Raw genomic sequence first — 13,459 nt, forward strand, 5'->3', positions numbered from 1 at the left:
TAAAGGTCCTCATCTTCACACTGACAGGTTTATGTCAAGGACCCCCAAATTAACATGTATTTGGCCACATTTGTCCATCTGAAAATATTTTGTGCCAGAGATCCCCGAAAGAAAATATTTCTGTTAGCATTTTTTCAAAATCATTCAGATTAGTATTATTATTATCATGATTTATTTTTATGATGTTTTTGAAAATAGTTCTGCAAGCTCACACCAGGCTGCATCAACCACCAACTTTTTTTGGTTCGCACATTCGCTATTTTCAAATAGCCACATTATGAAACTAATTTAGCTGGAACCCACTCAACTCCCTGGCAATCCCCAGATGCAACTTTAACAACCATTGCGACCTACAGTATACATACTGTACTTATAACCAGCAGCGATTCCCGGCAGAACTCCATCAGTGACCGGGCTGTCACTATGAAACTGCTTATAATCAATAGGCTGTTGCCATGACCACCACCACTCACTGCAGGGACCTCTGCCTGAACAACAAGTGTTCATTAGGGATACTCTCACAGTCTTAACAGTTAACACATATTCATCTTCATACAAAAAGGTCAACATCTGACACTGCATTTTACATGGAGACAAATTCACCCATTACATGCAACTACTATTACTACTACGTGAAAGAAAATACCTGAAATCAGTAGAAACAGCAACATATTTTAGATGGGAGGAAAAAGAAACATTCATAAATAAATACAGGCTACTGTATGTACGGTATATAATATATAAAGAAATGTTTCAGATTATGCAGAAGAAAAATCTATGGAGGGAAATATATTTTTTACCATCCAGAATACAGCATCCGAAGTGAAATATGAATTTTCAGGTCTGCTATTTAGTTATGCTAGCTACTAGATAGTACAAAACACTGGCAACAAAAATAACACACTCGAAGCCCCTCGCTGAAGTGAGGGGCGCTCTTATCGCCATAGATCATCATAGATACATCACATTCCGTGCTCCGCCACTCAAATCATTTCAAATTTGGTACACAGAAACACACTAGCTTGTCTCCACTGGGTGCAAAGCGAGGGCTGGATGCAGGTCGGGCCTGTGACAAATAAGGTCATGATGTATTGTGAGTCTCCTGCTCTTTTCCTGCCTCGCCTTGCACTCAACTTGAGAAATGCTGTAATGTTGTAGTTATGTCAAGCTGTTTCTCTGTTTATACCTTTGTGTCTGTGTTTTTGTTATGTTCTTTATGTTTGATTTCTGTTCATTCATTCATTATTTGGTGGAAAGGTTATTTTTTTTGGATTTGGAAATTGTGGATCTTGGCGAACTCCCAAACACAACTTTATTTTTAAGTTTATTGATAAAGACCTCTTTCCCTGCCGAACCCGACTTTCGCAAGTTATGTTTTATTTGTTTTATCGGCCGACTTTGATAACTTTCAAAACATATACAAGGTTTTCCACTGACACTCTGTGATACGTCACACGTTTGGATCACATGACCAGACCAAAAAAGATGTTTGTTATCGATTACGTTGGGAGTACAATGTCTTAAGCTGTAATACTTTTCTGTGACAGCTGCTGGTCCAATCATGGGCGAGAAGAATTTAAATCCCGCCTGTGCAGTCCCACTGGAACGGGTCAGCAATAGATGGCAAGTCAAGCTGCGAAAGGTTGAAATCTTTCACAGCTGGAATCAGCTTGCTGATCAAGTGGGCTGATACATTTATTGTGGAAAACGGATTCGTAATACCCACGATTGTCATGGCACAGCACGGCACAGCCCTGTAGTACAAAAAGGCCATTGGAGTAGTGCGAACAGGAAGCTGATGCTATGCAGACTCCATGTTGCCACAAGCTCTTATTATGTCGTGAGATAAGGGTTGTGACCGTGAGCTCCTTCTCATTTCTCCTAAGCGTGGCCAGGCGAGGGAGAGGTGATTGAATAAGGCTCACCTCAGGACAATACTCTCTCTATCTCTCTCTCCTCTTCTGCCAGAGGCATTTTCACATATGATACAGTATACTGAAGGCCTACTCCCAACCGTCCTCACATTCACATCATGCATTCTGCAAGTCCTATATGTACACTAGTAGTACAGTACAGTATCAACTGTGAATTTCAATAAGGCATAAGGAAGAGGCTGCTTCAGTTTCCCTACCAGAGCTATTTGATAAACATTTTTTCACCCGGTGCCTAATTGCCCAAGGTGAAATCTTGGGCGCTACTCCACCCTCTGCCAACCTGGGGAGAGCCCATGCTTCCTTCAATGCAATGCGCAGGCTGCTTCTTATCACCTGACAGGGGGGGGGGGGGGGGAGCAAAGATTCCACTGAGGCCGACAAAGACCTTTGAAGTAGATTAATGAATGTTATTTCTAGATAAGACAAATTAGAATCCTGCGCTGTTTAAGCGTAACAGCACCAATTGACCCTCCAGCTCCATCAAACATCTTTGATGCGTGTCCAACATTAGCCCAATTCCACATTTGTTTAGCCCGTCCATCTGGGGACGCTGATCTCCTTTAATTTAGTTAAGAGAAGCTGAGAGGACGTTTTCGTCGGGGGGGGGGGGGGGGGGGGGGGGATGCTTAAGGAGCTCCGTAAACAAAACAAAGGCCGAAGACAGATAATCCATAAGCAATTAATTAACGTCTGCAAACGCGGCCGCGGCCATACATCGCCGTCACTTTGAATAATGAACGCAAAGGGGGAGACGAGGCCAGGAGGGATGGAGAGAGAGAGAGACGAGACAACTGGATCTATTTAGACGCAGGTATACTGCACAACACAGGTTTAGTTTCTCCTTTCCTCTCCTCTCAATACAGTCTTCTCTCCTTTCCTGTCCTTTCTAGTCCAGGCTTATCTCCCCCCCCCCCTTCTCCCCCCCTATCTTCCCCTCTAGTCCAGTCTCCGCTTCTCTGCTGTGGAGGAGACAGGAGGCAGCTGGGACGCATCATTGAAGATGATTTGCACCACATATTCATTTTTTTACCCTAAATTTATTAGCCCCGGCATCTGGAAGGTCAGCCGGGTAATGGCCATTGTATATTTTATGAGCAGCAGGAAGCAAAGCTCTGGGAGTTAATCATGTGGACGGTAGGGGAGGCGTTTGCAGGTAGAAGGCAAAGGCACAGCTTAAATCACCGCGTCAGCCTCCTCTCAAAAGGTCAGACGCCTTGCAACCACACTCCATATATGAGTGGGGTAGAGAGGCTATAATCATCAGAAGAAACTTCTCATCGTCTTGTGTTTCAACCACGGACGCGATCGTGTGACATTGGGGACCTGGTGATCGCCACAGCCTCTTGGTGTTCACACTGCCACAAGGAGCATGAGTACTATATAATCAGAGCCTCCCAACCAATCTCATACAAGCGACTGAAGAGGCTGCATCTTAAGACATGAACAGCCCCTTTAGAATTCAACAGCCGCCATACAAGAAGAGGCATCTGCGTTCAGTTTTCATCCTTTCAAGCCTAAAGATGTTTATAAGAGCGTTGACTTAAGATGGCTGAGATGTGGGCACAGATGATCATATAAATACAATGCAAACTTTCTCATAGACCTTTTAATCCAAAATCTATTTATCTTTTTCAACATAACTTGAAGAAAACAGTAAGCTGGCTTCCTGAAATAAGTTGGGATAAAAGCTTATTTTATGTGTTGTTGACATGAGGTTTATCTGCAAGATATTTCAGCTTAAATTATTTTGAGGAAAATACAGTATACCGGTACTCATGATTCAGAGGAAACAGGGCGCGACAAAACCTAATCCAATCTGTCTACCATCAAAATGCTAATTTGTAAACATCGACCTGTAAGCAAACTGAAGTCACGCTGTTTTCAACAATCTAAACAGTGCTGTGATTTCGACACACACGGGCAGGAGGAATTCCGTCCAAAAGCAAGTTTGGAGAACAATAAATCACACCTTTAACGTGCATTACAGACCAAGCAAGCACAGGCCAGGATCACGCTATTGATTTAACCATCAACACATTGCCCTGCGCGGATGCAAATCCATTTAAATGCCTAAATAGCATGTCCATAACCACTAATGTGTTTCATGATGGACAAAATACATTTTGTTTTTAATGGTCCCACAGGAGGCTTTTGACATGCCTGATTAATAATAATCTTTATTTATTATTTTATTAATACTCTATATAAAGGATATTCGTCTTCACAGGTCTGTTCAACACCCACAACAAAACAACTAGTACAGAATACCAAGACAATACAAAAACATGAGGTCCCCACTGTATACAGAACCATCCTATCACAGGGCAGTTTGTTTAATGCCACGATGGCTGAAGGGACAAAACTCCTACTAAAACAGACTTTTTCCATGTATCTTTGTCCTGATGGCATGAGGGTGAAAAAAGCGATACAGGGGATAATCAGTGTCATGTGATATTGAAAGTGCTAGCCTTAATGTTCATATCAGAAAGCGTCGGCTTATCTTGGAAGCAATATGGGCAATACTGAAAAGGATGCATTTGAAAATGTATTGCCGATAACTGTGTACATCATTAACCTACTACATATTGTTTACAATTGTGTGAAGTACACAGATTTGAATGGGCACTCCACAAATGTTATAAAAATAATGAGCATGAATAATTATGAACAATAATTCTTCCATGTTCCTTAAGTCTATATTATTACATTTCCCAGCTGCCTCCTATATTTCTGAAACTTTTAAACATGAACAGCTACTCTCCCTATTGTTTTAGAACAGGAATAGTAGCCTAATAAATGTAACAAAAGATGATTATTTTTCTTCTTGTGTAATCTCTAGCCAGACCTGGTGGTGGTGGAACGAGAGAACACTGCACTGAGAGAAAAATCTCCCTTTTGTATGTGGAGAGATTACACTGGCATTCTGATGCAACAATAGAGGAGGGGAACAATTGTTGTGTTCCATTATGATTGTCCGTTCATAACTCCCTCACTTATCTACGTCCACCACACTGTAACATGCTATGCACCTTTAGACATAGTTAACCACATGAACACCCTTACTGATTACTGTACAGCACACTTATCCATCTTTTTGTTTGATGTTGTTCTCCTCTAAAGTGTGCAGCCGGGGGATGACCATCTATTTGCTGCACTGGGTCACATTCGACTTAATCTGCTTCTTGGTGGTCTGCTTAAGCTGCCATAGATTTGTCGTGACAAATGCACCTCCCGCAGTTTGCTTTTGGGAGAAGTTTATAGTGTCCGTGACACTGTGGAAAATACCAAGACGATATTGCTCTGCTCTGGAAATGCCTTTTGACTGACCATACCTAATCCACCTGCTAGCACACCCACTGACAATATGTTCAGCCTCTTAAAACCCATCTGACCAGTGCACTGCGGGTACTCTAGCTGCCCTTCCATCACCACGGCCCCTCCACCTGTACTTGACTTCACCTAAATGCCTAAAATATCGCCTTTTTTTGCAAGCAAAACAGCAAAAAAAAAGAAAATAAAGCCAGGAAAGAGATTGTAGCGAGGGCGGACTGTTAACTCAGTGAGAGAGACAGACGGTTTCTTACCTGGATCTCCACTCCGTAGCCCATGTAGGCAGTGATAGTGTATGTGCAGTCCAGTGTAGAGTAGAAACCAGAGGAGGTAGCCTGTGGGGGGGATTCTATGTAGCCCTCTGGACCAGTCAGGTTGAATTGGCAGGGAACTGGCAGAGTTAAACACATGGGAAAAACAATTATGGCAAGATTTGTAAAACACAATGAATGGCACTGTGTCAAGTCCCTCCATTCTGTATTGTCAAATAGAGCTTTGCTAACACTCGTAAAAAAAAGAAAGAACCCTGCCAATCTGTGTTTGTGCCTTAATTAATATGCACTATGCACAGACACACGCTCAACACAATAAGCATGCACATGCACGTACGTGTGTCTTTGTACATGCGTGAATCGGCTGCATGCGCATACATATTTATGTATGTGTGCATGCAAAGACATGCACGCCCCCCGCCCACACACACACACACACACATTTATACACATATATGTACATTCTCACACAAAATAATTGTGTTTCAAGGTTTTCCAGCTACCGTCTGGGCTGTATAGGCTCTGTGGGGGACAGATGGGGACAGACTAGGCTCTGTGGGGGACAGATGGGGACAGACTACTCTGTGCCTGCGGTTGCTTTGAGGTCAATCTGCCCCGCCTCCTTTCTCCCTACCACCCCCCCCCCTCCCGCACACCCCGCCTGCTTGGTGTAAACTAAGTAAACTTTCGCCAGACCGCTTCCTCATAAAGAATGCCCTCTCTGTCCCCTTGACACCTCCCCTCAGGGAGTGTCCACTTCAACATCATTACTGCACCCCAATGCTGTCATTCACCCTCCATCTCTGTGTGTCTGTGTGAGTTCCTATATGTCCCCAGGAGATGTTTTGTCTGGCTTGCTGACGCATCGAATGGCATTATCAATGACACAAAATGTCAACTCCTCATGGACGAGATAAATTAATCAAGGTCCTTCCTTCAGTGGCCTCGTTGTGTCCTTGAAGAGCCTCCGTAAATTACACAGGCCGGTCTAAATAATGATGCTCAGTTTTTAATAACTCATCGTCTGAGGGTCTCAGGTTCCTTACTTCACCTCTTGATTGAGGGGAAGCGGCGCAATTATTTCATTGTAATTAATTTCAACCCTGTGGCTGTTTTGTTGAGATGCAAATAGAGAGGATATTAGTTGAGTGCATGTGCAACGCTGCAAGAGGAAAATGCTTTATGACAATGACTTACATGTATAATAATGAGAGCTGAGTTCTGATATGAAAACCGCCTGGGAAAAAAGCTGAGTTGTAGCAGGCAGCTTTATTGTAATATACGATAACTGTTCATTTCAGCCTACTTGGAATTACTATTTTATTAGCAAGAATACAAGAATAATACCCAGTGATAGTAGTAAGCATTAAACGCTGGGCTGTGAATGTTTTTTACTGCGGTGGGTACAGTACATGCCTGAGTGCGTGCCTGAAGCGTGCATGGGCAGAGTTTGCGACTTCCTCCATTGCTTTCTGTGAACAGCTTTCTGTGTTAACAGCTGCTGGATCCCTAATTAACCCATTTTGGGAGGGAACGCCTATTTGTGTTTTAAATATTATGCTATAATTTAGCTATTGAAAAATAGCAGATCTACAAGCTCATAGCGAGCTTGTAGGTCTGCTATTTTTGAAAAATTGAGCACCACTAATACAGAAACATGTCAGAAAACTGTCAGAATTTAGAAGATTTTTTTTTTTTTTTTGACGTCAGGCCTAAATGGGTCAAGAGTGTCGTCCTACCTGGGCTCTGCATGGTGGTGATGATGGTGGTAGTGGTGATGGTGGTGGTGGTGGTGGTCGTCTCGTCGTCCACGGATGTAGCCGACAACATGCCTTCATGAGCCAGGGAGGCGTCGTCATGGTCCAGCGAGGGTCGGCCTGCAGGCCTTCCTGCGTCTCTTTCCACTACGGTGGTAACGGCAGAGGAGGGGGAATCGGCGGACCTCTCCGGGTGCCCCGCGGTGGTGTCTGGGTCGGGGGTCAACGTGTGCACGACGGGAGTAGTCAGCGTGTCTGCGGCTTCGCCTCTCTCGCTGTGTCCGTCATTCCTCGCCGACGTCCTCCCGTCTCCGCCGAGGTGAGCCTGGGACGGCTGGGGGGACGAGAAGGCGTCGGAGGGACCGCCGGACACGGTCGGACGAGCGTCCAGCGACCCCCCGCTGTCTTCGAAGTAGTGCGGCACGCCGTGCGAGGCGAGGGGCGACTGGTGAGGCGGAGGGTTCCTGTACAGAGGATGGTGGTTGGGGATGTTGAGGGGCGGAGCGGTGGTGACCACGGGGAACCTCCGGCCGCTGTCCTGCGTGGTGGGGTGCAGGCTGACCCTGCTCTCCGCGCGGCTCCCCGGGGTCATGGAGAGGCCCGGGCTGCCCTCAGAGGCAGATGCTGCATGGGGAGAGAGAGAAAGAAAAGGCTTAACGGAGAAGTAATGAGCACCGGAGTGAGTCGGTAACGGTGTGCAGTATACCCGTTGTACCCGTGTCAGAGTACCCGTATATATGGAGATTTCTGGATCTGTCCCTTTATTCCAATATAATGGAGTTCTGTGTCAGGCATATAATACTGTTTGTGCTGCAGTGCAGTTACAATTGAACTCCATTAGAACTCAAAATATAGAGATTTGCAAGAAGTACAACGGATATTACATAACCAGGCGTGGCGTGCATTCCCAACTTGCATCGTCCGCGACTTGTGTCATCCCAGAGTAGTGGCGTGTACTAGGTCATTCAATCCCTGTTTCTGTATGTGTAATGACACATAAACGGATCAGTTTGAAACTGAACATGTGACTTGTTCATCTCCAGATGAACAAGTCACATGTGCATGTCACAATAATGCACCAGCATCCAGAGACACTGTTTCCATTTTAACCACTTCATTGCTATACAGCAAACATGTGTTGGGCTGTTGGGCAGTACAAAACGATTCTCTTGCTTCTGGATAGGAGATCGGCGCAGAGCAGCTGCACTCACAAGTGCAGACCAAACCTTTCAAGAGCGAAGCAATAAAAGCCTCCAAATCACACACATTTATTTTTGTAATGCCTCTCCGTGCTGAGAAGTGATGCACCGGCATTGCGAACCAATTGCTGGACTGAAAAGACTCTTTTGGAAACCCAGCACAGTACAACCTAAACGTTCCTCATACATTGCACACTTCAACAGCCTCCTCCTTCCCCCCTCATACAGTAATAAGGCTTAATATTCCGTCCAGAGCAGATTTGATGAGCCAATATAATTTGCCTAGCATGGAGAACACATCTCCCCTCCCTGCAACTGCACCTGCAAGATCTAATCTGAGGGCCTCTTCAGAAGGCTGTCATCCGCCGAGGGAAGTCTTATGTTTCTTTAACAATGCTTCGTTTCCGCCCTAATAGCTCCCCTCTCCGCCGAACTAATAGCAATCTGCTTCAAACAATCAGGGTTTATTGTAGCAGCGCCACTTTCCGCCTAGCCCAGCACCTCTCAAACAGAGAAATGGCTCAGCGCTTTCATAGGCACACCAGACACATTGGTTGCAGAATCTACAAAGGGGAGACGACGATGCAGTATATCTCAAACCAAACAGAACTGAATGACTGACTGACTGTATCTTTCCCCCGGCGCTATGAGATGTCAGAAATGTAACGTACATATCTAATCTACAGACGGAGCAGGGTGAGGCTTGTAAAGGCTCGGCTCTCTTAGCTCGGATTAAATCAGATCTGTGCTCAGCGTTTGCTGCGTGTCAGTCATACTGAAACATGCTAGACATGCCGCCCTGGGGAGAAAGGTACTCAGTCAAAGCTTTAAAAAATACAGTATACATCTCGGGTTCGATTAGTAGGTCTACCTCCTAGCTCCTACATTAGCAAACATTTTAGACAACTGACGTCTGACTCCTTAAAGATTCCTAACAGTTCTGGCTATTCATGTAGCCAACAATCCATTTTTTTTTATCATGGTCCAAAATGTGTGCAATATAGATGGGGGAACTGCATTAACAGAATCTGACAGGGATAACACATTTTTACGACTGTCACATCTGGTGTGCTGTTGTCGCAGCTACTGCATGGTCACTGGCGGGCACGTGCACACATAGACCTCAAAGGGGGCTTGAGCCCCTGCCCTTTTATACCAGTCTGTAAAAACACAACTGCCCTTTCCAGACCATGAATGCAGCATTTACTATGGTGAGAGAAATGCAAATGCCACTACTACCTTTCCATGCCATACCGCAGCGGAAGGCAGCATTCAGAAGAATGGAAAGTCTCCTGAACTTGAACGCAGCATTTTGCGTTGAACTCATTTGTTTAGAAATCGATGTCGTACACACCGCATCTCCAGTAGATAAAGAGCGCTGGGTTGCACCCCGAAAATATCAGATCTACAAGCTCACAACGACTCTCTGACACTCTCTGCACGTCCCTGCTGACTGGTGTGGGTTGGATTATGTCGCCTTTTGAGCCACGAGCAAAAGGTACAACAGGACAATAAAAAGACTGTATTAGACGTCTCCAACTCTGACTTTAGGATTCACACTAAACGAGTGTCTTGACAGGGGTGTGAAAAACTGCTGTGATTTTACTCTGACTTTGGATTTTTCTCTGAATGTGTGACCTTGCTTCAAATTATGGTCTGGTGCAGTAGTTCTCTCTCTCTCTCTCTCTCTCTCTCTAGCGTAAGGCCAGCATCAGTGAAATATGAGTGCCATACATTCTCTCTAAAATCTGTGAACAGTACGCTATTTGTTGGGTGTATTTTGTTTATTTATTTGACATTAAAAAATTGAGAATTATAATTAATAATATAATATAATAGTAAAAAGTACTATAAAAAAACATATGTAAAACAATTAATGATTAACAGTGAGATGCATCCACTCTAATATATACTAATATATTAGAGTGTATATAGAGTATATATACTATATACTAAATATTGTTCAAGGACCCTTCTCACAAGCTGCTCACAAATTAACTTAATAATGAGTCTGTTTAATGTAGGTATGCCAGAGAGCCAGAGACAATAATATAGTCAATATGTATTGTAAGTAAATTGGTACAAATCAAACATTACAATATTTTTTATCAGCTGCAGCTGTGTTTATCTTGCTGAGGGGCGCATTACAGTGCTATCTAGTGAACAAAACAATTATATACTACAGGTACAATGTGATTTCATTCTGTAAATTAAATCCATACTACCAAATTTACCACTTTTAATGACACCAACACTGTCCTGCTTTTAATAGTGAAGTGGGCAAAGGATCATTTACTGACATAGGAGCAAGGAAACTACCTTAAAATCTGTGTCAAACTGACAACCAATCTGAGGTCTTTAATTATAGCCAGTGTTGGGCATCGTTATATTCTAAAGTAACGTTGTTAGGTTACTGGATTACTGCCCATAAAAAGAATCCCTTACCGTTACAGATTACCTTCTGAGAAAAGTAACAAGTTAGATTATATTCCGTTATTTTCCGTTGCCAGACAATTAAAACCCATATTTTTATGCTTGCGCAAGTTGGTTACATTGTATTAGCCCTACTGCCTACCGTCAATGCGCCGCATTATCACGCCCGGTTAAAAACGAGAATGATACACACCATGAACTGACCATAGACAATATCCCCTTTACAGCTCTCTTTATTAACGAATATAAGTCGCCACAATCGCCAGCCTATACACGTAGGACTGGACAGAAAGAGCTAGTGCAGAGAGTACAGACAAGACAATACCAGACTAGGCTGTTGCGCTGCGCTCTGATGCCCTCTCCACGCCGCACACCGTGGCCCATGAACAACAATAACAACTCCACGTGGACCCACGACGACCCACGTATGAATTACGATGAAATGGCACGGCGGCCATCCTTGCAGGCAGTGACAGTAACATAATGAGAATCCTGTAATCCTGTACCCTGTACCCACCCCGGCTGTAGGCTGTGTAACCTGTTCATTTTGGGGGGCATCATCAACAACAGCCTGTTGATGATGAATGATACTATGAAACTTAACAATTCATTTACTAGTACTCACCTAATGACGCCGCCACGGAGGATATACCATGTTTAACGTAATTCCAAAGTGTTTAGCCTACATTGTTTAAGTCATAGACGCATGCGGTTTTTATGAACTTTGGCTAAAAGCATGTTGTTTTTATTATTCCACCACCCGGCACCACTGTCATGGTAGCTGGCTACAACCAAAAACAACTTCCTCTTCAAAATAAAAGCTACTTGTAACAATACTTTTATTTCTTAAGTGAACTACAGGATGTAGTAGATGCAGGATGTATAGTACATGGTATAGTGGGCTTGGAAGGATAAATCACACAGAAGGCAGGAGAAATAAACTCCGCAGACATTCGGGGCTTTATTATTTTTAAATCTTGCCAACAGAATGAACAGGGACACATTATAGTAACGGGATTACTTTGTTGGAAATGTAACTAAGGAACTAACTACTAAATTGAAAAACTAACAAGTTGGTAGTCACTTAATACACGCCGTTATTAATTGTTTTGTTGTATTGCCTATTCTGTCATGTGTTTTGTATTGTGGTGTATTTTTAACTTCTTTTGACTGTGACAATGGCAATAAGTCTCAGGATTTTTGTGCAGAATCCTCGAATTGCTGTACAATGTGGTTTCAATGCAAATCAAATCATGTCACATAGCATTTTGTGAACTTTCATGCAGTATGACATTCTAGGAATTTCTTCACATTTACAAAGACAAAATGTCTTTCACAGCATTCATAAATTCACTATGTTGACAATACCTTCAATAAAGAAGCAGCATTTTAAGGCTACAGCTAATGGCAAATTGCCAAAACATTTATCCTAAATGGAGCTTTAACACAAAACTCTGTTCCTTCTATGGCGTTCTTTCAGTGTTTGTTTGTTCAGTTGACAGTGACAGGCGAGGAAGATAATATTAGAAAGGACATGCGTCCTTTCTTGGCCTCACCCCAAGCAGGATCTTGGCCTCACCCCAACACCAAATGAGGTTGAGATGACAACCCACAGTAGTCCTGACAGACCTGGACTACACAGACGACATCAGCCTGCTCTCTGACCACGTGGAACAAGCTCAGGAGCTCCTGAACAAAGTGGATTCAGAGTGGGCCAAAGTTGACCTGCATGAGGCTGAATGCCGGCCTGTTTTCACCTACTGTATAACATCCCCTCTCTCTGACAACAAGAGGGACTTCATGCTCTGAAGGAAGTCAAGGACTTAAAGTACCATGGGCTCATGGCTCAACTCAACGGAGCAAGATCTTAAAGTGAGGAATGCACTTGCATGGAGGGCCCTGAATAGCATGGCCAGTGTATGGAACTCCAACCTCCCCCGTCAAACCAAACTCAGCTTCTTCTATACGGTAAAGTCTGTTCTCATATACGGCAGTGAATGCTGGACCCTGAAGCCAACCCTGCAGAAGTCTCTGGGTGCTACACCAGGGTTCTGCGTGCAGTACTTAACATCAGCAAGAGTACACGTGTTACCAACAAGAATAGGTATGATGGAATGCAAAGGGTGAGCCAGGAAATAGAAGCCGGGAGAATTAGACACTGCCAAAGGACACTGCCAAAGACACCAAGAGCTGCCAGCCAGCAAGTTAGTGCTGTGGGAACCTAACACACGGGCACCGGTCACGAGTATGTCCGACATTAACATAATATGTGGATGTTCTCAAGAAAGACGCAACGAACTGGCCAGATATAAGGAGAACCGGGATGACGATGGAGGGCACAGGGAGATAATCCTCACACATTATGCAGAGTATAGAGCTGCCGAACGAACATCCTAGATTTGAATATAACATTTTATATGAATTTGATTGTGAAATCACTACTTAATCCCTACCAATTTTAAAGATGGAGTGCCGTGACTTTCTGTTTTGCCTATGTCTATGGAGTTAACATTACTCTAATAGACCCCCAGGTG

The 13,459-nt window shown here is 43.8% G+C and overlaps 2 protein-coding genes across 5 annotated transcripts in view; both read right to left on the reverse strand.

Annotated features, from left to right (window-relative positions):
- The window catches only part of sez6b (seizure related 6 homolog b), a 79,754-nt gene extending 72,285 nt beyond the window's left edge, over positions 1-7,469 (reverse strand). For all 4 annotated transcript variants that reach the window (XM_080772658.1, XM_080772657.1, XM_080772656.1 and 1 more), the window contains exons 1-2: positions 7,276-7,469; positions 5,519-5,655 (exon numbers count right to left, since the gene is read on the reverse strand). In XM_080772658.1, coding sequence (XP_080628784.1) covers positions 5,519-5,655; positions 7,276-7,366 — 228 coding nt within the window. In that variant the 5' untranslated portion in view covers positions 7,367-7,469. The remainder of the gene's footprint in view (positions 1-5,518; positions 5,656-7,275) is intronic.
- LOC308321858 (uncharacterized protein) overlaps positions 7,392-13,459 on the reverse strand; it is a gene marked incomplete at its 3' end in the record, with an annotated part of 48,395 nt that continues 42,327 nt past the window's right edge. Inside the window, exons 2-3 of the mRNA XM_080772950.1 lie at positions 7,479-7,917; positions 7,392-7,440 (exon numbers count right to left, since the gene is read on the reverse strand). Coding sequence (XP_080629076.1) covers positions 7,392-7,440; positions 7,479-7,917 — 488 coding nt within the window. The remainder of the gene's footprint in view (positions 7,441-7,478; positions 7,918-13,459) is intronic.

This window comes from Protomyctophum bolini (genome assembly GCF_963924005.1).
Source record: "Protomyctophum bolini genome assembly, chromosome: 9".
Classification (NCBI taxonomy): domain Eukaryota; kingdom Metazoa; phylum Chordata; class Actinopteri; order Myctophiformes; family Myctophidae; genus Protomyctophum; species Protomyctophum bolini.